The 26,277-nt window shown below is 39.9% G+C and overlaps 1 protein-coding gene across 9 annotated transcripts in view; it reads right to left on the bottom strand.

The window, feature by feature from the left end:
- Positions 1–26,277, bottom strand: part of SCUBE3 (signal peptide, CUB domain and EGF like domain containing 3) — a 121,243-nt gene that overhangs the window by 8,796 nt on the left and 86,170 nt on the right. For all 9 annotated transcript variants that reach the window (XM_081948542.1, XM_081948545.1, XM_081948547.1 and 6 more), the window contains 11 exons: positions 24,219–24,335; positions 19,979–20,101; positions 17,665–17,781; positions 11,687–11,809; positions 10,807–10,923; positions 9,572–9,664; positions 9,374–9,490; positions 8,384–8,545; positions 2,073–2,276; positions 1,584–1,745; positions 68–235 (listed from right to left, as the gene is read on the bottom strand). In XM_081948542.1, the coding sequence (XP_081804668.1) occupies positions 68–235; positions 1,584–1,745; positions 2,073–2,276; positions 8,384–8,545; positions 9,374–9,490; positions 9,572–9,664; positions 10,807–10,923; positions 11,687–11,809; positions 17,665–17,781; positions 19,979–20,101; positions 24,219–24,335 (1,503 nt within the window). The remainder of the gene's footprint in view (positions 1–67; positions 236–1,583; positions 1,746–2,072; positions 2,277–8,383; positions 8,546–9,373; positions 9,491–9,571; positions 9,665–10,806; positions 10,924–11,686; positions 11,810–17,664; positions 17,782–19,978; positions 20,102–24,218; positions 24,336–26,277) is intronic.

The raw sequence follows: 26,277 nt of genomic DNA, 5'->3' as shown, positions 1-26,277 counted from the left end.
AGGAGGAATCCAGAAGCAATACTAAGTGAAAAAGAAATACATTAAACTAAAGCTGTCACAGGCATACCTTTAGTATCACAATCCTGGAAGGAAAAAGCTCCATCATGCTTGGTGGTCAGCCCTCCACCACAATGGAAACATAATGCTCGGCCAGCTTCAGGCTGATAGGTGCCACGCACACACAACTGGCAGGGTTTAAAGCCATTTACAGAGTACTGTCCAGGAGGGCATTGACCTGTGAGCATTTAGTAGAAAAAGACATGAATTGTACTAAATGAAGTACATTCTCTCCACATATTGCTTGTAATGTGATGAATCAGTTGCATGCAAGAGCCATTATAATATATGAAACCATACACAGGGGAGCCATCCTACAGCAATTCTATGCTTCAGTGCTGGATCAGGATAATGGCAGTGTAAGGAGACAAGCCATTATCAGAGCTTTTTATCCAAATCCTGGCTGTGATTTGGAAAAAACAGTTATCAAGCTGATAATAGTTATTTGGCAACTTCACAAGCGTTTTGTTGACTGTTTTGTTGTCAATGCATTCATTATTTGAAAAGAATGATGAGAAAGATGCTCTGACTCCTGCAGCATATCTTGCCTCCCTGTTATTCTTCTAGGGGCATCTAGTGGCAACAATTATTTTTCTGTCCATTTTCAGAGAATCAGGACACCCTGTGGAAAAGTATGAACAACTATAGACTTTTGTAAATTAAGTGTTTCACACTATCAACTCCAGGGCAAGAGACTTTGCTGGAGACAAAGCAAAATGTATGATTTAACTGTTATCTTTGAGAGTCCTTCTTCTTCTGAGTAGACACTGAGATATTGTGCAAGCTTGCAACACCAATCGTGCTGAGTAATTGCAAAAGCTGTTATTCTAAACTTTTGGGACACATTTCTTAAATAGCATAAAGGTTTAAGGTTTTTTATTAGCGTGGAAGGCATTCTTACAATACTGTTTCTAAGCATCTTTATTATTATTGCTATTATTAGCGTATGCCAGTGCTACATTAGCCAGGAGACCACAATGCTATTTCAGAGTAGTAGTTTGGTTGCCAATTTAGCACCTCTATTGCAGGACATATTTGTGCACTTCCCAAGGTGTGCCACAGGAGGGCAAGTTGGCTTCACACCAGAAAGAAAGAAGAGTGGCTCTTCCTGCAGCAGCATCTTTGGCTCCTTTCCCCCCCACCCCCTGAAGTCACCTTGTAAAAGGGTGCTGCAACTAGGAAGGTTCAGAACTGGCAGAAATCTGACTACAGAGCTCTAGCTTGTCTCCCCACTGAAGTGGTACCTATTTATCTACTTGCACAGAACATGCTTTAGAACTGTTAGGCGGACAAAAGCTGAGGCAAGTGGGAGGAGCATATCCTGCCACACAGTGCTAGAACTTGAACTGCTGGAGCAGAGACCATCTCCAGCATCATTAGACCATTGACCTACCGCACCTCTTTGGATTGTGATAATGCCACTAACAACCCTTCTTTGTGGAACTTCTGTTATACAAATTCTCCCATGTATTAGGACCTTGAACTTCAGTTCTAATCTTGGGATCTACCGCAGCTCATGTTGGTACCTGCGCAAGTGCTTATATTTGTTGCTCCAACAGGCCCGTAAGCATCACTCCCAGGGCAAAGGTCACAGGAGAGCTGGCCTTCTTTCTCCTGAAAGGTCCCTGGAGGGCAAAGGACACACTGCTCCATCTGGCCATGGTAGTATGTTCCTGGCAGACAGCTAACTAAGAGAGAGGCAAATGTACTAGTGACATAGGTAAAAAGACAATATTCAAGTTAACACTTATCTGTTTTGAAGGGAAGGCACCTTATCCTCCCCAGTGCCTAGTGCACCATAATAAAGCTTAAGCTTTTAAAAGAATAAGAATAACAACTGTAGCTCTCCTTCAGAAGAACAAGAAGTTTCCATAGGTGTTAAAAGTTGAAAAAAAGGATATTTAAGCAGCAGTAGCACTAAAAGCTTGTAGTTAATTTGCAAGTGGCTCTTCAATTATTTCCTTCCTCACTCCCCACTGTGCCTTAGGTATTTTCTTTTTTTCTTTTTCCCTTACCACACTTGGATCCCAGCCTCTGCTGTCCTGGCCCACAACTCTCCTGCCTCTCAGGAGACAAGCTCAGCTTCCGGGCCACCTCATATTCCATCCCTGAGACACGAATGAGGAATCGCTCTTGATTTATGGATTTCTTCAAGGCTTTGATAGCTAACTTCAGTTTTTTCTCAATCTTCTGCCGGACACAGTTCAGATTGCAGCTAGCTAAAGATAAATGAAGATTAAATCATCTTTTAGTAGTGGAATGAGTCATGTTGAAGATAATTTTGTATTCTTTCCTCATATCAGTTCATTCAATAACAATCTCATGTCAGGGAAAGAGTGACACCAAAGCAATAGGGCAAATTTTGCAATCAATAGCAATAGTACTTAGTACAAGTACTTAGTACTTTACACCCCTCTCTAAATGGTTTACAAAGTCAGCACATTGCCCCCAACAATCTGGGTCCTCATATTACTGACCTCTGAAGGATGGAAAGCCGAGTCAACCTTAAACTGGTAAGAAGTAAACTACTGGCATTCAGCATATTTAGCCTGCAATACTGCATTTTAACCACTGCGCCACTGAGGCTCAGTGGCGTTTGCTATTGATTTCAAACAGCAAACAGCAATCCAACAGCATTCAGAAGATATTGAGGTTCTGTCTTTCAGTCTAGCAGTTTGAACTGAACAGTGGAAGCAATTTACTGGTCTTTTTCTATATCTATATCCGTTTATGGTCACTGGATGTCTCAGTGGTTGTGGCTGGGCTGCCTGAAGCTCAGAACCCATTCAAAATAATCACTGTGGGGTTTGCCGTTTTGTCACACTGTTTTTTCGTGTTTTAAAGGTTAGAAGAACATTTAAAGCTCATAAAATCTCACAAATCAAGAACACGCACAAGAGTGTTTTAAATTTATTTCATTTAAAATCAAGGAACTTCTGCAGTTATCGAACACTGTATAAATTATTTTCAAAGCCCGTAAAAAAACTTTACAATAATTCATAAAGCTATACATTCTTTTAACATTTAACTATTAGCAGTATTTTTAGCAGTGTTTCTCAATCTTGGCAGCTTGAAGATTCATGGGCTTCTGGAAGTTAAAGGTGCCAAGGTTGAGAAACAATGAACAATAGTTATCAAAGGCTTTCTAGATTGCATTGGAAAGTTATAATCAAATACATTACCATATCTGGTGACAGTGTTCATTTAATTACTTTAATTTTTTTTAAATGTTACAAAAAATATACAATAAACTGTGATTGTTAATTCTAATGGTTGCATTTTTTCTTCAATTTGGCTTACAATGGCTAAATGATTTGAAGTAATTTTACAGTTTAATATACAAAAACAATGGAAAATTTTAAAAAAATATTTTTTCTTAGATCAATAGATTTTTGGATGGAAATAGCATTGACTGGAAAATGAATACAGTAGCAATGTTTTTAAAAAATCTCTTCCATCAAATATTATTTTACTCTCATTTAGTTGTAAATCAGAGGAGAGTTGCTCCCAGTTCAGCCCAGATCAGGCAAAACAGCAGTAGTGGCGGTGGAAGGCTCCGCCCACCTGCCCAGACAATTCTGCACATGCGCACGAGCAAACCGGTAATAAAAAAATGGAATCCACCACTGTTGTCAATATCAATTAAGTAATTATGAATTTATTATTTACACCCACATATATGATTTTAGGCAGTAATATTGAATATGAATGTTTACAATTTTGTTTTTCCAGATTACAAATGCATGCATATGTAAACACATAATCTCCTAAACTATGCAGTTCTTGTGTAGTTTATTTTGATCTAGGCTGTTTTGAATTTTGATACTTTTGATCATATCTTTATGAGGAAAGAATGCATAACATGTTAACATCATAATGCAATACTTTAATAGTAATATTTTGTTTATTATTATTATGTGGTTAATCTTTATTATGTGGTTAATCTTTGGTGAGATTCACAGCCTTTGGGGCTGGTTGGTAGCTCAACAGCTCGAGTCCTAACCAAGGACCTAGGAACTATTAAGGTAACGTCAGAGGATATGAGTTGTTCCAAGTAGGGTGGTTTTTTGTAGAGTCAGAATGTTCAAGTCAGGTAAATTTAGAATTTTCAAATAGCGAGGTAACCCTTTAGGTATGGCTCCAATTACAATTACCAACCCACTGATCAACACATGATTTCTTTTTCCACAGTCGCTCAACCTCAATTTGCAAGTCCCGGTATTTTATGTTTTTTTCTTGCTGTTTATCTTCAATTTGTATATCACCAGGTATTGCAATGTCAATGAACCATACCTTTTTTTTCAATTATTGTTATGTCAGGTGTGTTGTAGGCCAAGTGCCTGTCAGTCTGGATTCTGAAGTCCCACAAGATCTTGACTTTCTCATTCTCTAAAACCTTCTCAACCTGATGGTCCCAGTGGTTTTTGCTGTACTCATATCCAAACTTTTGGCACAATTTCCAGTGAATAATCTTAGCAACGCGGTCATTGCGTTGTAGGTAGTCAGTTTGTGAAATTTTGCTGCACCCACTGATTAAGTGGTTGACTGTCTCATCTTTCTCATTACAGAAGCGACATTTGCTGTTGGTGGTAACATGTTGAATTTTTGTCTTCATGCAGTTTGGGGCTAAGGCTTGTTCTTGAGCTGCCAAAATAAAGCCTTCTGTTTCTTTTTTCAGTACTCCTGATCTTAACCAGTTCCAAGTTAGCTTTTGGTCAGTTTTGCCTTCAATACCTTTCAGGTATTGGCCATGCATAGCTTTGCTTTTCCAATTTTCAGCTCGCTTCTCAATTACTTCTTTCTTATATTCAGTTTTTAACTTAGTTGTCTTCAAAAGGCCTTCTTTATTTACTTCCTTAATCATTGGTTCTTCACTTTTCTGGATGTAATCATTCAAGCTGTGTCTTTCTTCTTCCATAGTCTGCTTTACTTGTAGGAGTCCTCGACCACCCTCTGCTCTTGGTAGATACAATCGGTCAACATCACTTTTAGGGTGCAAAGCATGATTCATTGTCATAAGCTTCCTTGTTTTTCTATCCAAATTGTCCAACTCCATCTGGGTCCAGTCATTTATTCCTGCAGAGTATTGAATTACAGGTATAGCCCAGGTATTTATGGCTTTTATGATGTTTCCTCCACTCAGTTTGGACTTTAATATCTTGCGAATTCATTGAGTGTACTTGGCTGAGGTTAATTCCTTGACTTTATTATGCCTTGAAGGAGGCGGTGGTGAGGCCCTTACTTAAGAGGCCTTCACTTGACCCAATGGAGCTAGCTAATTACCGTCCAGTCTCCAACCTTCCCTTTCTAGCGAAGGTTGTTGAGAATGTGGTGACGCAGCAGTTTCCACGACACCTTGACGAATCCGATTATCTAGACTCACGCCAGTCCGGCTTCCGACACGGGCACAGCACGGAGACAGCCTTGGTCACGTTGGTCGATGATCTCTGGAGGGCCAGAGATAGAGGTTGTTCCTCTATCCTGGTCCTATTAGACCTCTCGGCAGCTTTTGATACCATCGACCATGGTATCCTATTGCGCCGGTTGGAGGGGATAGGAGTCGGAGGTACCGTTCTGCGGTGGTTCGGCTCCTACCTCTCCGACCGGAAGCAATGTGTGTTGACAGGGGGACAGAGGTCGACCCCGAGGCCACTCACTTGTGGAGTGCCACAGGGGTCGGTCCTCTCACCTCTCCTGTTCAACACATATGTGAAGCCGCTGGGTGAGATCATCCGTGGTTTTGGGGTTGAGTATCACCTCTACGCTGATGATACTCAGCTGTATATTTCAACCCCAAACCACCCCAACGAGGCTGTCGAAGTGATGTCCCGGTGTTTGGAAGCCGTCGGGGTCTGGATGGGGGACAACAGACTTAAACTCAACCCCTCCAAGACTGAGTGGCTGTGGCTACCGGCACCTCGGTTCAGCCAGCTGATTCCATCGCTGGCCATAGGGGGCGAACAATTGCCCCCTGTGGAACGGGCGCGCAATTTGGGCGTCCTCCTTGATGCCCGGCTGTCAATGGATGACCATGTGGCAGCCGTGGCAAGGGGGGCGTTCCACCAGGTTTGCCTGGTGCGCCAATTGCGCCCCCTACTGGACCGGGATGCCCTACGCACGGTTACTCATGCGCTGGTGACGTCCCGCCTGGATTACTGCAACGCTCTCTACATGGGGCTGCCCTTGGCACGCGCCCGGAGACTGCAGTTAGTTCAGAACGCAGCCGCGCAGGCTGTGATGGGGAGTACGAGGTACTCCCACGTAACACCTCTCCTGCGCGAGCTGCACTGGCTACCTGTGGTTTTTCGGGTGCGTTTCAAGGTGCTGATTACCATCTTTAAAGGGCTCCATGGCACGGGACCTAGTTACTTGCGGGATCGCATCCTCCCACATACATCCCTGCGGCCAATTCGCTCACACAGAGAGGGGCTTCTCCTGCTGCTTATGCCAAAGATTTTCAGGCATTTCTTGATCCAGCTGTGGGGAACGGAATTACACGCTTTCTTATAGTCTATCCAAGCCATGAACAACTTGGTTTGTCTTTTCTTTGAATTCTTTAGGATTAGCTTGTCAATCAGCAGTTGGTCCTTTGTTCCTCTTGAATTTTTGCAGCATCCTTTCTGTTCTACAGGAAGCAAGTCATTTCTTTCCAAGTATCCGTAAATTTGGTTTGCAATACCACCAGTAAGGAGCTTGTATGTTGTTGGCAAACAGGTGATTGGCCTATAGTTTCCAGTGTCCTTTCCTTTTTCTTTATCTTTTTGGATCAAAAATGTCCTTCCAGTTGTCATCCATTCATCATTTTCAGGTGTTTTTAAAATCTGGTTCATTTGGGCTGCCAATCTTTTGTGCATACTTGTAAGTGCTTTTAGCCAGAAACCATGTAGCTCATCTGGTCCAGGTGCACTCCAATTCTTCACTTTTCTTGACTGCCTTTGCATCATTTCTTTTGTTATTTTCACATCTTCCATTTTATGCACTTCAATAGAATCCTCAACCTGCTTGATCCATTTTGCATTTCTGTTGTGCTTCTTGTAGTTTTCCCACAAATTCTTCCAGAATTTCAGAGCTTTCTCTTTATCAGGCTTTTCATTTGTTGTTACTCCATCTCCACTTTCTAAGCTCTTATAAAACTGGTGCTGATTTGCTCTGAACTGTGAGTTTTCCTTGAACTGTTACTCGATTTTCATACCATTTAATCTTTTCAGCAATGGCAACAACCCTCTGCTTTAACTCTTCAATTACTACCGCAATCTCTTTATTCTCCAAATTGTATCTTGCTTCCAGGCTGCTTTTGACCTGCTTGTTCTCTAGCTGATCTTGCCTTAGGTTCTTCAAGTTGCTCAAGTCTCCACGAAATTTTTTGATCTTCAATTCCAACCAAATTTTCCACTTAGGCTTCCCCTTCTTGCCTCTTTGATTCCTTTGTATTTTCAAACCCAATTCTTTGGTGGTTATGAAGGCTGCTGCATACATCATCTGGTTTGTTTCAGCTAATGTAGTGGTTTGAATGGTTTGCACAGCCTCATTGACCTTTTTTTAGTACATTTCTCAATTCTTTCCAGTTTACTTGGTTCAGCTTTGGCAAACGTGTTCTTTCAGCATCTTCCATTTGAAGCTTTATTTTCTCAGCTAATTGAGTATTATCTGTTGGTGCTTGTTCTTCAGTGCTTCCTTGTTTTTTATCTTCATCCATTTCAGCAGCCTCTTCCTCCCTTTCTTCCTCAGTTTGCTTTTGAGTCTGCAAATCATTCTTGATGTTACTCTTCTTTGCTGGTATACTCAGACCATTAGTTGCTTTCTCTTTGAGTCCTACTAATTCTGCTGTAGTGAAAAATTTGTGGCTTAGAATTACACGAATAATAATAATAATAATAATAATAATAATAATAATAATAATAATAATAATAATAATAATAGTTATTGCTTTTGTATATTGCTTAGCATTGCCTTGATTGAAGCAGTTTAGACACACAGATCTATTTTCCATGTTCTTTTATCAATACGGTTAATGATAGTGAATGCAAATAATTTTAGGTTTGCCAAGAAAGTTTTCCTCTTTAAAAATGAACTAATATTAATAATAAGATCGATTGTTGGTCATGATAAGCCACTCATCACAAGAGTTATAGTCTGTGCTGAATTGGGATAAGATTCCTGCTTCTGATCTGTCCCTGTTCACAACAAATCCCTACCCTTAAAAAAAAAGGAAAATAGTGATAAAAGCACCTACATCTCTAGAGATGCACTACTATTGGATGATGATGCCAAGTGCATTTTCAACTACTCCTCCCCATTTTCTAGCCTTATCTGTCACTTACTCTACCTGTGATCTCTTCAGGTTTGATTTCAGCTTCAAACTCCAGGGTAATGCGAGTCACCTCTTTGTTGGGAGAGTTGCGAGCCCGACGTCCTTTGCCTTTCTTTGATGAATCACACTTCAGGTTCACGAAAGACACTTGGCAATCTGAGCAAGGGGCTGACCCGCCTAGTAGAATCAATGTCAGTATTCTTTAAGGAGCATACAATATTTTCACAACCTTCACAAGCATATTCTTCTATAAACACTAAGCAAAATGTCTCTTCCTTTCTCCGATGAAAGGACTAAACAGACGTAGGAAGGCAGTTAACCCCAGAGCTCTAGTGAACATCTCTCAGTATATGTCTGTGGTGAAGAAAACCTTCAACAATCTCCTACTTAAATTATGCATTTGGAACTATTTTCAGCAAGACCCCATGCAAGAGAAATCTAGATTTTGCAAGCTTCAATCTCACTCTCATTCTCACCTTGCTTTTAAATTAGTAATTTATGTAGTTAATTATAACACAGTAATCATAGTCTCTTGGTCATAAAGCCCATGATGGGACAAGGTTTTACAAGACTCTAGTCTAGTCATAAATGTATATTACTTTGTCAGAATTCAAAGAATGTTGTCTTAATTAGAAATAAGTAAAGTACTGTTATTTTTTTTAAACCAATCACTTCTTTTTGCTCCTCTCACAAGTGGAAATGAATACTAGATATCCAATTCTAACAAATTAAAGTATAGAATAAACCACAAATGGAAAACCTCAGTTTAGACATTATAATAAATAGACAATACATAAATTGCAAAGGCTCCTTCTATGGTTTATTTGCTTACAGGGATTGGAAGATCCATGGAGCACTATGTATGTATTTTTGCTTTCCTCATAATTTTGGTTTAGGGAGCAAAGGAAACATTGAAAAACTGGTTCTTGGTTTCACAAAACGTAAGATTGTAAACAATTCCAACTGAAGATTCTTCCAAGACATACAGAGGAGAGGGTACCTCACCTAGTCCTCCATTCCTGCCAGTATCATCCTGCTTGCCTTTCATGTGTGGATGGAGATAGCATTTGGCATCTTTAATTTTAAAAGAAGCCTTTTGTTTGATTGGAGCAGCAACAGCCTCTAAAAGAAAAGGCAGATGCTAAGTTTGGCGAGTCAAATGTATTAGAGAGGAGCTCTCAGAGCTCAAGACTCCAAGCTTACCAATGCAGGGATGGCTACCATTACTGGATCTTGGTTGAGGTACCTGTTGCAGAATTGGGGTCCCACAGCTCACAGTGTAGCTACTGTCAGATTCTGCAAAGAAAAAGACTTTAGAGGTGTGGAGGTCTAGGATCAGATACTTCTAACGCTTGTTTCATGGATCTATACTTGCAAGTTCAGCCCAGCCTAAGTCAAACCTCACGTTTTGAAATATCATCCTGACCTTGCCCATTGATGATTGTAGCCCAATTTAACCCAATTTGACTCATAACTATATTATTCTCATTATTAAAAAAGGCTCCAAAGAGACTGGTGTAATAAGAATACATAAAAGAAAGTATAGCTTGTGGCAGAGTGGGGTTCAAACCTGAACAGGCTCCCAGGGCTTATAGCCTTAGGACCCAAGGGTATTTATGCGTCAGATCACAATGCTTGCCAAGACAAGGATGAATCGGTGCTAAATACACAGAAAGCAATTTTCATGCTTCTCTGCACAGCTCTTAACAAAGTTTTAGGGCCCGCACTGTCAGTTAATACTTTCAGGATGAAAATAGTGATAGGGCAATGAAAGTATTCCTGGGTTTTCTTTGGGAAATGGACTGAGTTGAGATACAGTAGACATGTATGATCTTCTGTTATCCAGGGCATAGAAAATTGGCAGTCAGCTCATCCTAAGTGTCAGGTGAACACTGCATAAGCAGCCCAGCACTGCTAAGCACACTGTGGGAAACTGAAAGTGGTGGATATCTCCCAGTCTCAGCCATTTCCATTGCCAATGACAGTAATGAATCATGTTGCCATTTTATATTTTGGCAACAGTTGAAGGATGACAAATATGGACACCGGCACTACCTATACATGACATCCAATACTATCACAATAAGACCAAACTTCTTGTCCCTGCTATAAACCAAAAATCAATTGAAAACCTCAAAAAACTATTGCAAAAACGATTAAGCCCCGAGACCACAAAACTAAGGTAGGGAACAGGCTGTTGTAACTGCAATAAAAAATGAAAACAAAGAAGACATGAGTGTAAGTATATGTGCATCAATAATTAAATAAAAGTGGTACGTGTATGACACAGGCATCCTAATTGTGCAAAATAGTGCTCTAAAAACATCTTGCACCAAAGCTATCCCATGACAGTTTTGTGTGTGTGTGTGTGTGTGTGTGTGTGTGTGTGTGTGAGAGAGAGAGAGAGAGAGAGAGAGAGAGGGAATCTGAGTACTTACCTGGCAGAAAGCGAGCCTTGGAGGCACAGGTGAGGGAGCAGCTTTCCTTCTTGCCATTCTTGTTGCAGGTAAGTATGGCTCGTGGAGATACTGTGCCAGCCAAACAAATCTCCAGCTCTGAAGAACAAGCATCAATTGATAGCACTATGCAGATGAGAGTGCAATTCACAGAGGAGCAGCCAGACTCTGCCACTGGGATGGCTACAGTGCAGAGCCACACCTGAATCTCCAGCAGAAACAAATAAGCATCAGTGCACTATTGCTATCTCCACTTGCCTCTGCCATGGGTTATGGCAACAAGTCATGTTGAGCTCTGGCTCATTCAGCTCATGGCTGATGGAGTAACTTCTAGGAGAATGCATTGCTGGCCCTGAACCACAAATTGTAGCAACTTTAGAAATTTAGAATTTCCCAACACAAAAGTGGTTGCATATTTTCATCTTTCATTTAAATTGTTGTTGCAATAGGCTTGGAAAAAGAAAAAGACTGAAAATGTCCAATCCATTAAAAAATAAATAGGACTTTTGAGCAAACAAAAATTTCTGATGGGTAGTATCTAAATTGACAAATAAATAAGCTATTTTACTGGTATCAATCTGAAACTGCTGTATAGAATATCCATTCCATTATTGATAATCTTTAAGCTTTAGATATTCAAATCTGAGACCAATGCCATGCATTACGTATCTTTTGTGCTGTTTCAAGTGTTAAATACTTTAAAGATGCTTAACCGGCAATGGATAAGGTGTTCAGAGATCACCAATGTTTAGAACAATCTCCGCTAGGGTAATTTTCACTCCAGTTAAAAACCTATCCTGTTGAAAAGAATTTTCCCACTAGAGGGCAGTATGATTTCAAGCCATTTCTATATAGTACTCACCTATGCAATCTTTTTTATTCCAATGAAGTCTGCAACCTGCTGGGCAGGTACATTCGTAGCTACCTGGGGTATTTACACATCCAAACTTGCAACCTCCTTGATTGATACTACATTCATCAACATCTGTAGGAAGACCAAGAAGCATGATTAGTAAACTATTTGAAATCCATAAAGCAAACTTTCTGACTGGAATAGTCATTATGACTCCTAGGTCTAATTCAGGAACTATAACTGAGGCTAGTAAGTTGAACAAAGAGAATTATTGAGATTAAGAGAAAGAAAAATGGGGTGAAACAATACCAACTACAAGAAGGAAACTATATGTTTTTGCTTCCGTCTGTCATTCAGAAGAGATCTGGCTGCTTACTTAATTGATTACACACATTGGACCATTAGTGTTCAAGAGATTTTATAAAAGCAGCAAGCAAAATAATCCTAGTCCAAGATACCCACAAGACTGATAAGGAATTGGAAACAGAGGACAGGAAGCTAACAAGAGGAATGGAGACAACTATAGTTATGAGTTTTGCTACCACAAATTGTTATAAGGAAGTAAGATAATCATTTGGATATCTGCCATAGTATGTGGTTCTGATGTATTTACAAGCATGCTACAGTGATCTATATAGTTATAGGGATTTATTATACTGTATGGTTGTTGCATTCAGTACTGATCGGGCGACATTTGGCCCTGTACCAAACATATGAATGTATTGTTCAACACTTCCTCTGCCTTCCTAAGGGGTTATATATGTTTGTATACTGTGTTTATATGCAGCAGTTTTCCCCTCTCCATCCATCCTTATGACCTCCAGAATTCTAACAGCAGTCATGCCCAATGTATCTGGAGGACATTAGGTTAGAGAAAGCCGGGATGCCTTGCGCACAGTCACTCATGCGCTGGTGACGTCTCGCTTGGACTACTGTAACGCTCTCTACATGGGGCTTCCCTTGAAATGCACCCGGAGGCTGCAGTTGGTCCAGAACGCAGCCGCGCGGGTAGTTATGGGGAGTACTAGGTACTCCCATGTGACACCGTTCCTGCGCGAGCTGCACTGGCTTCCTGTGGTCTATCGGGTGCGTTTCAAGGTTTTGATAACTATCTTTAAAGCGCTCCATGGCTTAGGATCTAGTTACTTGCGGGATCGTATTCTGCCCCATACATCCCTGCGACCAATTCGCTCGCACAGAGAGGGGCTCCTCCAGGTGCCGTCCGCTAGACAATGTCGTGGGGCGGCGCCTAGGAGTAGAGCCTTCTCTGTGGCGGGCCCAGCCCTGTGGAATGACCTCCCTCCGGATATTAGGAATACCTCTGACCTCCGCTCCTTCCGTATTAAGCTTAAGACCCACCTATTCCAAGCAGCTGGCCTGGCTCAACTTTGATCTAACCATATCGCTCCTGACGGGTTTTTAACTGGGTATTTTAATTATATTTAATTTCTAGGGGTTTTAAATACAGTATTTTAATTGTTTTTATCAATCGACCTCCTCCTTATGTATGTTTTAGTGTACCTTTGTTATATGTTTGTTTTGTTTACATATTTATTTCGTATGTTTCGTTGTACGCCGCCCCGAGTCCTTCGGGAGAGGGTGCGGCTAAGAAATAAATATATTATTATTATTATTATTATTATTAATGGACAGATTATGTTTAGCATTGCCCATATTTCCATGGTTCTCTTTCTTCATTATTCTCCTTACCCATGAAACCTGAAAGTGAAAACATGATATAATAATTATAATAATAAAAATGCTTCTCCCTTCTTCTTAGCCTTTAAAAGACTAAAGAATCAAATATAGACTGAAAATCATCTTTCATCTTAATCACAAAATTACTCTGGAGGCTACATGATATGGGGCAATGAGGATTGCCTTGAAGCATCTTGAGATCATTTCAAGAACCTATCATTCAACACCATCCACAGTAGTCTGTTGGGCAGGTAATAGGAATCTTTATGTCCCTCTCATCTCCTAGACATATGCTTGGATTAAATGGAATGAAAGCAGTTTTAAATTGGTCCCATTGCTCTAAAACATGATGTATGTCTTCATCCTAATATTACTTAATCCTTTCTTTTTGCCTTGCAACACAAAACCACAGGATTAAACTTGTAGAGGAACATTTTTAAAGCATGTTTTAATTCAGCAGGCCAAACTAGAGCTTTGTTCACAAAAAAACTTTGTTCGGAAGTCTACTGTGTTTCATATAAAAGTAAATAGAAGAAAGCAGATGAAAGAAAAGGATAGCTTCATCTAGAGTACGCTTCCCAACTGTAAGACCCTCAGAAATACTGGACAACATATCTTGTCATCAAAATATCAGAATGTAATATTTTCAGAGGTTGTACAAGTTAATCCAAGGGCTTTAGAAATATGAACTCACTGTTACATATTTCCGCACCACCTATAAAATACACACACACAAACGTACATACGTATGTATGTATGTATGTATGTATGTATGTATGTATGTATTGTGTCACAACCCCTGGTATGCCCAAATATGGGAGGGAGCATACTGCTTCCCATTTTCTTTCTTTCGGCTCACCCTAGGAGCCATCTAGGCAGAAAGCCATTTTTTTATGTTGCCTTTGTTACACAACTGCAACATTTATGCAAATGCAACATACATACATACACACACACACACACACATGTATACACACACACACACATATATATACACACATACATACATACATACATACATACATGTATTTGTGTTACAACCGCTGGTATGCCCAAATATGGCTAGCTGATGAGAGCTAAATAGCTTGAAATAGATCTATACTAGTCTCCCTTTATTTATTTACACACACACACACAGACACACTGTGTAACTTTGGAACACCTCGAACAATTTCAATGAAATTTGGTACACAGATGACTTATTCTCTGGAAAAAAAACACTGTGGGGGATAACACCCCTCAGGGAGATATTCTGTTAGGATACCGCCTGTTGTGCCTTAAAATGGCTTCTACTGTACAGCACAATGGAGTTGCCATAGTAACAGCTTCACAGTACTCCACAAGGAGGCTCCCTTGGTAAGGGGGAAAATCCAACATTAGAAATTACATTTGGTCTGGACATTTTCCCCCTATAAATAAATACCCGGGCAAAGCTGGGTTATGAGCTAGTTTTCTATAAAATCCTCCTGTCTCAAGCAAACTATATCATATATTCCATTTACTTTACTTTTTATATTTACTTTTCTATACCACAATTACTGGTTCAGAAGTCCTATCTTTTGTTAGCATTTCAGCACCCTAAACCTGAAGGAGAGACAAGCATATTTTAATGGAAATTCAGGGTTCTTTTGACAAGTTTTGAGACATCCAAAACATATTCCTATTAGCATTTTAAAAATGTAGATCTCAGCCTGGGCAACATTAAGATATATCAACCACATGCTGGTTGAGGAATTATGGGAGTTGAAGACCACACATCTTAAAATTGTCAAGGTTTAGAAACCATGTTGTAGATAATTGCTTTGACCTGTGCCATCCTTGGTTTTGCCAAGAAAAGAATTGGCAACCAGTGATGAGTTAGCCACTTTAAATGTCACTCCTGAGATCAAATGTAATGAAGAACAGAGAAAAACAGAGAAAATAGAATGGCACGAGATCTGAAATTCAAAAAAACAGCTGCAACTGCCAGCCTGCCAATGCTATCCTTTTTTCAACATTCCTGCTACTTTACGGCACCTAATTTCACAACCATGGAAATCAGTGCTAAAGGTCTGACACGGAAAAATACACATCAGCACAATGACCAGCAGAAGAAAGAAAAAAAAAAACCCATAAAGGACCACTTTGTTCTGAAAGCTTCGCATACAAGTAATTCAGTTTTCCTTCCAAGCTTTGCCAAAGTGTATTCCCACACAACGTGGCACATTCAGGTCACGGCTTTGCTCCCAGCTCTTTGGAATAGGCTAAATGCTGACTCATATGTCTTTCTCAAGGCATTTTTCAGTTTGGCTCCATCCCCTCTTGCTCTTTTATGTAACTCGCTTCTCTTACTCCGAGTGAGTCCTAAATTCAGAATATCATCTTCTCCTTGCTAATTAGTAAAGAGGCTATTTCATATTTTACAAGCTTGCTGAAGGCTGTGAAGGTTTAATAGATACTAGCTAGACCCAACCAATATGCTGTAATATTTGGGCTTAATGTCTGGCTTAGCAATATGCATGTACTGTAGTATGAATGCAGCCAGTTATGGTTCACACTGTATAAATAAATCATATTTCCACAGAATTTCAGCTACAGGAAAAATAGCCAATAATTTCTAAATGCTTTCTTCTGAATTTAGAATCAGAGAGAAAAGTTTTAGCGAGAGTAGTAGACAACAATCTTCGATTATCAACAGGAAAGGGGAAACATTTTTTTTTAAATGCCTCATTAGAACAGCCAAAATTATTTAGTTTAGTCAACTATTATAATCTAGAAAAGTCTTGATAAGCTCTGAAGTAAGATACACTTTTTATTAACTTGCAGATCTATAGTTACTGTATCTGATGCTAATTAATTCATTATAGAACTTTCAGCACTGCCAATTTAGTTGCTAGAAGGAGGGAGGCACATCCACCTAGTCAGTACTCAGTGATAATAATTTCATCATCCTTAATTTGCCTAATTTATTTGAAATTATTTAAAACTATCTAAGCCGATGATGAAGTCAATAATGCCTTCCCTTCCAGACTTACCATTATCATTTCAGCTCCCCACCCCCAATTCTGCAAATATCTGATAAAGAATAAATTATATAAATGAGAATGGGCGTGGCAAAATGAATAGGATTACATGTTATTGAGTTACATACTTTATTTTGATAAGATCTAAGCATGTGTCTCAAGGAAAAGTGGAACAGTTGGCATGTTCTGTGATGCCATGAATTTTATACAATAGATACATTATCACCCTTTCAGTAATTTTTTCTAAAACAAATTCCTTCTCACCTTTTTTACCCGTTATTTGCAGATTGGAGGCCTACTTTGAATTAAATGTAGATTTTTTTCCCTATCAGTACACTGATTGTGGCAAGGGATGAAAAGGCGACTCTAACAAAACTGGATTCCACCTTTTTCTCCAGCTGTTGTATATAATCTCTTACTGTCTTTATGTTAATGTCTGTTTTATTATGTATGTATTATTGTCTGAATATTTCAGATCTTGTAGACTATTTTATGATCTTTGGCTGTAGTAGGGAATTCATTCATCATGTTAGTAGATGATTTATTCTGGCAACTAAATAGCAGGCATTAATCATGGTTTAGTTGTGCTGACTTCTCAGCAGCTTTCAGGCTATTGATCACAGTGTTTTGAGATGTTTAGTCAGTAAAGAAGTTGACTAAATGCTCCCAAAAATTGTGCTATGCACTGTTGTTTGGTTTCTGGAAAGCTGACTTATGGCATACTTTGAGATTCTATTTGTCCCCTGTATTTTCTATGTTTTACATGAAGTTGTTGAGAAAACTCTAGGTCAGTAAGAGTTTCTTTGCTCTGTCTTTCTCTTTATCTTATACCAAGACATTTGTTGAAGTCCTGGATCATTGAACATAGAATATGGAATATTACTCCATATGCATAGCAAATGCCTCAACTGAACACATAGCCTAATTTCTTGAAGTCTTCTCAATACCTGATCAACCACTCTCTCCAACACTATTTGCATAATTGTTACTAAATCTGTTATTGAAATTTTTTAATCTATTATCCAATTTTTTATCCTGCCTAATAGCAAAGTATTTTTATGATAATATGGTTCCCCAAATATATTGTGCATAATCCCGTTCCAGGTCTACCTAAACCAAACACACTGAACTAATTTTTGGGGGGATGTCAGAGGTATTAGGCTCCACCTAAAAGAAGAAAGAATATGTTACTCTTTGGGAGAGGCAGCAGGATGAAGATTCGCAAAAGAGGTACCAAAAAAGTGACTGCGATAATGTTCCATGCATCGCCATCTATCACACTGATACCTCCACAGTGGGTGAGTCCATACAGCATGTAGCCTTTGTGACACAGGCACTGGAAACTCCCAGGTGTATTTACACAGATGTGGTCACAAGTTCTATCAAAGGAGCATTCATCAATATCTGGGAACAGGAAAACAGAACATAAGCTTCATTGAACAAATGAGAGCCAGTTTGATCTAGTTTATTAAGACACCAGGCTAAAAACAAAGAGATTGTTAATTCTAGTTCCACTTTAGGCATGAAAGCTGCCTGGGTGATTTTGGGCCAGTCGCTCTCTTTCAGCCCAACTCAATTCACAAGGTTGTTGTGGAGAAAATAGGAAGAAAGAGTGCTAGGTACTTGTTCACCATCTTGAAATATATATATATATATATTAAAGGTGGGATAAAATGAATGAATAATAAACAAATAAATATGTAGGTAGTAAGCCTAGAGAATGAGATTATTTTGCTTTTTTATTAACCAGAAAATGTGAAACTGTACCAAATTGTCGAGGATTAGGAGAAATGTCATTCTACTAGCAATTAACTCTTTACTTTGGTAGCATGATTTTTCCTTGACCCCTCTCAGCCCAAAAATAAGGGTACAAATTGCTCCAAGCTCCGTTTTCACTGGCAGAGGGTTGCAGGAGGCCATGGCAGCCGAAAATGGAGCTCAGGAGCCCATTTTTGCTGGCAAGAACATGGGCCAGTCCTTCATATACAGGGCAGCCCCGGGGGCCAGATCTAACTACCCCACAGGCCAGATCTGAGCCCCAGGCCTTAAATTTGACATCCCTGATGTAGAGTAACTAAAGTATTCTGCATGCCAAGTGTAAGTGGCTTTTCATGTGATAGATGACAATGGAAAGGGATAGAATTTCAACTGAGGGAACCATCCTCAAGGCTTTTAGAATGTTGCATTTGAAAGCTTTCTGGAAAGCAGTGCAGGATGGACTGATTCATGATGAAAGTGCATTGTGGAGGCAGTAATATAGGGGCAGCACCATTTGCTGCTGGCACTGGGACAGAAAGGGATCAAGGCCCAACAGCTATATGGATGTGGCCTGAGAAGAAAAAATAATAAGGTCAAATGTCTCCTTAATGTCTTAAAGACAGAGGGTGAGGGTGGTTGTTATTAGTATTAAGGGGGAAACATTAAGAAGGTCTTTATATTTTAACCAGAAAAAAAGACAAAGGAATGAAAAAGATGCTTATGTTGGAATAAACAGACAATTTTCTCAATGGGGGACATGGAAGCCTTGTGAGACTATACTGAGATCTGTTTTTTATTTATCAATGATCTTGACTTAAGAATATACAATAAACTTCTAAACTTCCAAAATTTAGGATGGTAAAAAAGTGGCTATGAAGGGTTCCCAAGGATAATTATATGAATAGATGAATAATCATTCCAGAATGATGTATGCTGAGGAAAAAATCCTAACTTTATATACGCACGGATAAAGTCTGTGCTGTCTGTTAACTAACCTGGAAAAAGTCTTGGGGTTACAGTGAGTAATGGTAATACTGACTCAGTGTGTGTGTCAACTGTGAAAAAGACAAATTCCATGGGACATTCATTAAAAAGGAGAATGAAAACAAAACTGCCAACATTGTTAACCATTATTCAACCAAAAGGACCAGGAGGGTCAAATATTTTCCCTATGAGAAAAGACAAACATATTTAAGATTCTTTAGACTGGAAAAATAATGATTGAATAGGATATGATCAAGATCCATAAAATTATATATGGCATGGATAAGATGGATAGCATTTTCAAAATACTGGCTTCAGGGGTCACCCAATGAAGCCAATTAGAAGTAAATTCAGAACAGACTTAAATGAGCACTTTTTTACACAAAACATAATTTCCCTATGAAATTAGGAAATTCACTATTGTGAATTTAAAATGAGAATTGGTAAGTATTTGTACAAGGACATTGTCATAACAAGTCTATAAAGATTCAATGATACATCTAGGTTGAGAGCACTCTATCACGAAATAATAAATTGTAATGAAACAAGAGCAAAAAATCTCCCGCTTGTGAACACGCTAAAGGAATCAGGTTGGCTATTGTAAGAAACAAAATACTGAACTAAGATGAGCATTGATCTGATCCAATAGGGCCAATCTAGTATTCCTACATTGCTATTATATAAAATAGCAAAGTCAAAGCTATGAAACATTGAAGACCGAGCCTCATAGATTTAATTTCTTATCCTGACTATCAAAAAAGAAATTAAATTGACAGTGCTTCGCATGTGACTCAGCTCTATCTCCATATTTAAATAACTGCTTCATTATTATTTCCAGCAAGATATGAGAAGACTTTACCTTGGCACGTCCTTTCATTGATAAGCAATTTGTATCCCTTTTTACAACTGCATTCAAAACTGCCCACTGTGTTCCTGCAGATGTGGTCACAGCCACCATTGTTCAATGTACATTCATCTATATCTGTAATAAGGAGGCAAAAAACACAGCAAAACATGCTTAGATACAAAAGAAGGTGACAATTGAATGAATGCTATATAGTCATCAAATGAGGATTCAACAGAAAAGGAACAGGTCAAATGCCTTGATTTCTCAGTTAAGATTCCATTTAGATGGTACTTTGGATGTGTATTCATACAGATGGTTCTTGACCTATGAGCATAATTGGTTTCAAAATTTCTATTGTTAAGTGATGCGGTCATAAAGCATGATGTCATGTGACTGCATCACTTAGTGCCAGCAATCCTAGGACTCCTTGCTGCTGTCATTAACCAAGAATAACAAGTTGTTATTTAAGTACTCACCCCAATCCAAGTCATTCCCAGGCTTGGTGCCTCCCAGTCCCAAACCCTGGAAAGGTAGGGGACTGTGTCCTTTTCAAGTACACTCACCCACCTAGCTCCTTCCACAACTCTGGCCTTTTGGCAACCCTCTACCTTGCCTTGAGGGGCAGCAAGCAGTCCCAGAACCTCATGGCTCAGGAGCTGACTGACATGCTGCCGCTTAAGAGCTTCTAAGTGTGCTGTACTCTGGGCCTACAAAAAGCCCAAGTCTCCCTGAAGCTCAAAATCGCAGTCCCAACCTGGCCCAACAGTGCAGCGCAAAAAGGTTTCTTGGTGCACCAGGGCTCTGGGGTTGCAAGAAGTCCCTGAGGTGCAGGGTAGCACATCACGAAGCACAGCCCTAGTCTGGCCCAGCAGAATGGTGTGAAACCGAAGCCACCCCAGACCAGTTCCAGCTAAAGTCACCTTTGTCCTTCTGAACTCCGATCCCTGCCACCATCTGCATGCTCAAGATCTCTGGTACTCTATGCTCTGAGATCCCTACTGCCCCGTGCTCCCTGCCCCATCTCCATAACCCCAGCTGACCTTCACCTTCCTCTTGTTCCCACTGCTGATAAGGTATGCACCTTTTATGAGGCACTTGCTCACCACATAAGCCTATTTCTCCCAGGTCTCATGAGGAAACTGCACCAGCAACTTGTGGGGGAAAAAATAACCTCATGTGGCCAGCAGCTGCTTTGCAAAGAGGCAGGCTACGTATGCTTGGCCAGGAGCAGGAACAAGAAGGTGGCAAATGCCAGCTAGGATAGCAGGGATTGTGAATGCAGGGGCCAAATAATATAGATGGGGAAAGTTCAAGCACTCACGTGTTATAAATGAGGGCAGGCTGCCAAGTAGGGGAATTTTGATCACATGACTGCAGGGGTGCAGCAACTTTATCAATCAATGATAAATCCCTTCTTTTAGTATCACCATAATTCTGAACACTTGCTGAATGAAGAGTTGTAAATTGAAATCTATCTATATAATTCCTTGTGCTGCAGGGTACTTACAGATTAGATGCTTGTTACCCAATCATCCCAAACTACTTGGAATTTTATGATAGTTCAAATAAAGATATGAACTTGATTTCGTTAACTTCCAAACCAAGTTAAACTGACCTGGGCAGATTCTTTCAATATAGAGTAAATCCATAATGCAGCTTTTCTGAAACTGCTTCAGTGTTTGGGGGATTTCTAAGAATACTAGCCAGTTGCATTTAGGAAGAATTCATAATTTTGTTCTACACGAGGAAATGCAGAGGAGAAAGTGAGGAGGCTGTAATATAGGAGTGCGGTGATCTTGGAATTGGAAGGACCCAGGTTTAAAACTCTCTGAACTATTGAAACTCCCTGAGTGACTTTCATTCTCTCTCAACCCAACATATTTCATAAAGTTAATGTTGGGGAAAAAGCTTTAATCATAATAAAATGTAAATATATAGGTTTGTAGACTATACAAATGTGACTACACAGAATTATTTATTGCAATATTCATCACATTTTTCTTAGACAAAGCTCATTTATAACAGTTAAGTGAACATAGGATCACAAAAAGATTAATGAAACAATATACCGTATATACTTGAGTATAAGCCAACTCGAATATAAGCCGAGACCCCTAATTTTACCCCAAAAAACTGGAAAAAGTTATTGACTTGAGTATAAGCCGAGGCTGGGAAATGCAGCAGCTCACGGTAAATTTCAAAAATAAAAATACAGGTAGATAACAATAAAATTGCTTTAATTGTGTGTGTGTGTGTGTCAGTCTCTCTCTGATTCCCTCCCTCACTCCCTCTCTCTGTTCCTCTCTCTGTCTGTCTGTCTCATTCACACACACACACACACACACACACACACACACACTGTGGTCACCTTGTTGAGTGTTCCAATCACATTTGAAACGTTTCAAATGTGTTTGGAACACTCAACAAGGTGACCACAGTGTGTGTGTGTGTGTGAGTGAGACAGACAGACAGAGGAACAGAGAGAGGGAGAGAGAGAGGGAATCAGAGAGAGACTGACAGAGACGAATCAGAGACGTACTTTTAACTACCTGGCAGCGGCGTTTTGCCTTGCGGGGCTCCTCAGAACATCCCAAGACTTCGGAGGGAAGTTTACAGTCCTCCCTCGGAACGCTTCGGAGGGAAGCTTCTGCAAAGGCGAGTGACAACAAGTCTCCCAGGCTTTAATTTGCCGAGCTGTGCGCACGCGCCTGTTTTCCACGGCGTGGAGCAGCGGCGAGATTCTGCGCGGCGAGCGATGATTCCAGGGGCCATCCGGGAAGATGAGGAACGCGAGGGGGGACCCTGCCCCCCCCACTGATGGCCCCCGGAATCATCGCTCGCCGCCCAGAATCTCGCCGCTGCTCCACGCCGTGGAAAACAGGCGCGTGCGCACAGCTCGGCAAATTAAAGCCTGGGAGACTTGTTGTCACTCGCCTTTGCAGAAGCTTCCCTCCTTTTTTTTGTTCACTGGAGTATAAGCCGAAGTGGATTTTTCAGCCCATAAAGTGGGCTGAAAAATTCGGCTTATACTCAAGTATATACGGTACCTTTTAAAATTTAAAATAATTTAAAGCAGAAGCAACATAAGGAATCACTGCTTTTAAAAGCCAGAAAAAGCTTGATTTCCGTTTTCAAAAGCAATTGAAAGCATCTAAATAGGCTGTGATAATTTACAAAGGAAGAATTTACAGACAATTACACCCCTCATTTATTGTCATCTATATCCTTTTCAGATATATAACACAAGACAGCACTGAAGACACAAAGAATCAATGCATTATCTCTCCGAAAATTAATTTCAAATAAGAGCCAAATGATTATATTCTAAATTTAGCTGTAATTTTTAGAATTGTTTTGCCAAAAAAGGTAGAAAGAACATATTATCTGCCTTGCTTAATTCCCTAAATGCTTATAAAGTGTCTACTATCTATAAAGAAATATTTTTACTTGTAGCACTTGCCAGAAAATTTACCGCTAGGAAATGGTTTGTTAAAAGCTGATGAATCCCAGAAAACAAGCTCAGACAGACGTCATCGAAAATTGCTGCTTTGTCTTGCCCCCAATCCAACCAACTTCAGCAAGCACGATGAATTGTCAATGCTGTTATTGTTATTATCACTGAAATGTATTAGCAATAAAATAGCTCTGAACAGTAATAAAGTCTCAGTCACAGAGAATACAGTTCTGGGGCATTATGTTTCCCTGCAATTCCAGCATCTTAGAGTTAATGAGCTCTGAAAAGTAATAATGGAGCAAATGGGATCTGGAATCAGTAAGCTGGTTAGACAGCTTTCAGCAGAGGGCTGTTTTTTAACTAAGGTCACATTCCCTGGAACTGCCAGAGACAGAACACAGACTCCATCCATTTATGAAGTCTCACTTATTTCTCAGCAAATTTTTCCAAGTTATTCTTTAAAAACAATAGCAATAGCACTCAGACTTATATACCACTCCAGAGTGTTTTACAGCACACCCTGAGCAGTTTATAATGTTGCCCCCAACAACCTGTATCCTCATGTTACTGACCTTGGGAGGATGGAAAGGCTGAATCAACCTTGAGCTGGTCAGGATCAAACCCTTGACTGTGGGCAGAGTTGGCCTGTAATACTACATTCTATTCACTGCACCACCACAGCTCTTACAAACCTCAGTTTCTTCTCAATGCAAAATTAATACCAGTTGAAGGACACAGGTGTATCCTTTTCTCTGCATCAGATCCATTTACTGGATAAAGACTTTGGTTGCATCTTACCTTTGCAAGTTTTTCTATCAGGCTGAAGCATGAATCCCATGGGGCAGCTGCAGTGTACGCCTGTGGCTGCATCATGGCATTTGCTATCACAGCCTCCATTGTTAACAGCACAGGTCTCTGAAAGAAGATCAAAAGCCAATTAGAATTATTTTAAAAGCATACACACATGTAAAAAATAACAGCTCCCAAAAGAAACCGCATGGCTGCATAAAGAACTCTCTGACAAATTGAAACACAAAAAAGTTAAGTATAAAAAGTGGAAAGAGGGGGACATAACTAAGGCAGAATATCAGCAAACAACCCGAGCCTGTAAAGATGAAGTAAGGAAAGCTAAGGCTCACAATGAAGAAAGGCTTGCCACAAAAGTAAAAAATAACACACACAAAAAAAACTTCTTCCAACATGTTAAAAACGAGAAAAAGGTTAAGGAAACAATTTGTCCATTGATGGGAGAAATTGGCAAGAAGGTGACAAGCAACAGGGAGAAAGCAGAATGATTTAACTCATTTTTTGCATCTGTCTTTACACAAAGGGATAAAACAGTCCAACCTATCAAAAACAGCACCACAAAAATCAGATTAAGAACACAAATTAAGTGAGCACCTGTCTACCCTAGACAAGTTCTAATCACCAGGACCAGACGGATTACACGACACTGGCAGATGAGATCTCAGAACCACTGAACTATATCTTTCAGAGATCCTGGATCACCGGGGAACTGTTAGAGGAATGAAAAAGAGCTGATGTGGTTCCCATCTTCAAAAAAGGAAAAAAAAATAGTTCCAGGAAACTATAGACCTATCAGCCTGACCTCAATATCAGGAAAGATTCTGGAAAAGATAATCAAGCAACGAATTAGCGAACACCTAGAAGTAAACAAAGTAATAGCCAAAAGCCAACATGGGTTTGTCAAAAACAGATCATGCCAGACTAATCTTATTGCACTCTTTGACAAAGTGACAAAATTAGTGGACCAGAGGAATGCTGTCGATATAGTTTACTTGGACTTCAGTAAGGCATTTGATAAGGTAGACCATAACCTACTACTAGATAAAGTAGAAGAATGTGGGTTGGACAGCATCACCACCAGATGGATTCGTAACTGGCTGACCAACCGCACTCAACGTGTAGTCCTCAATGGAACTCCATCTACATGGAGGGAAATATGCAGGGAGTACCCCAAGGCTTTGTTTTAGGCCCAGTACTCTTCAACATCTTCATCAATGATTTGGATGAGGGAATAAATGGGGAACTCATCAAATTTGCAGATGACACCAACCTGGCAGGAATAGCCAACACTCTAGAAGACAGACTTAAGATACAGAAGGATCTTGACAAACCTGAACATTGGGCACTATCTAATAAAATAAAATTCAATGGTGAAAAGAGTAAGGTTCTACATTAAGCAAGGAAAATGAAATGCACAGGTACAGTATAGGTGGTACCTTACTCAATAGTAGTAACTGTGAGAGGGATCGGGGAGTCCTAGTGGACAATCATTTAAATATGAGCCAGCAATGTGCAGCAGCTGCCCAAAAAGCCAACACAGTTCTAGGCTACATAAACAGAGGGATAGAATCAAGATCACGTGAAGCGTTAATACCACTTTATAATGCCTTGGTAAGGCCACACTTGGAATAGTGCATTCAGTTTTGGTTGCCAAGATGTAGAAAAGATGTGGAGACTCTAGAAAGAGTGCAGAGAAGAGGAACAAAGAGGATTAGGGGACTAGAGGCTAAAATATATGAAGAACGGTAGCAGGAACTGGGTATGTCTAGTTTAATGAAAAAAAGGACTAGGGGATACATGATAGCAGTGTTCCAATATCTCAGGGGTTGCCACAAAGAAGAGGGAGTCAAACTATTCTCCAAGGCACCTGAGGGTAGAACAAGAAGCAATGAGTGGAAACTAATCAAGGAGAGAAGCAACTTAGAACTGAGGAGAAATTTCCTGACAGTTAGAACAATTAATCAGTGGAACAGCTTGCCTCCAGAAGTTGTGAATGCCCTAACACTGGAAGTCTTTAAGAAGATGTTGGATAGCCATTTGTCTGGAATGA

This window comes from Natrix helvetica, assembly GCF_964273705.1.
Source record: "Natrix helvetica genome assembly, chromosome: 3".
Lineage (NCBI taxonomy): Eukaryota > Metazoa > Chordata > Lepidosauria > Squamata > Natricidae > Natrix > Natrix helvetica.
The sequence above is the reverse complement of the archived record's forward strand: the minus strand, read 5'-3'. Positions and strand labels throughout refer to the sequence as shown.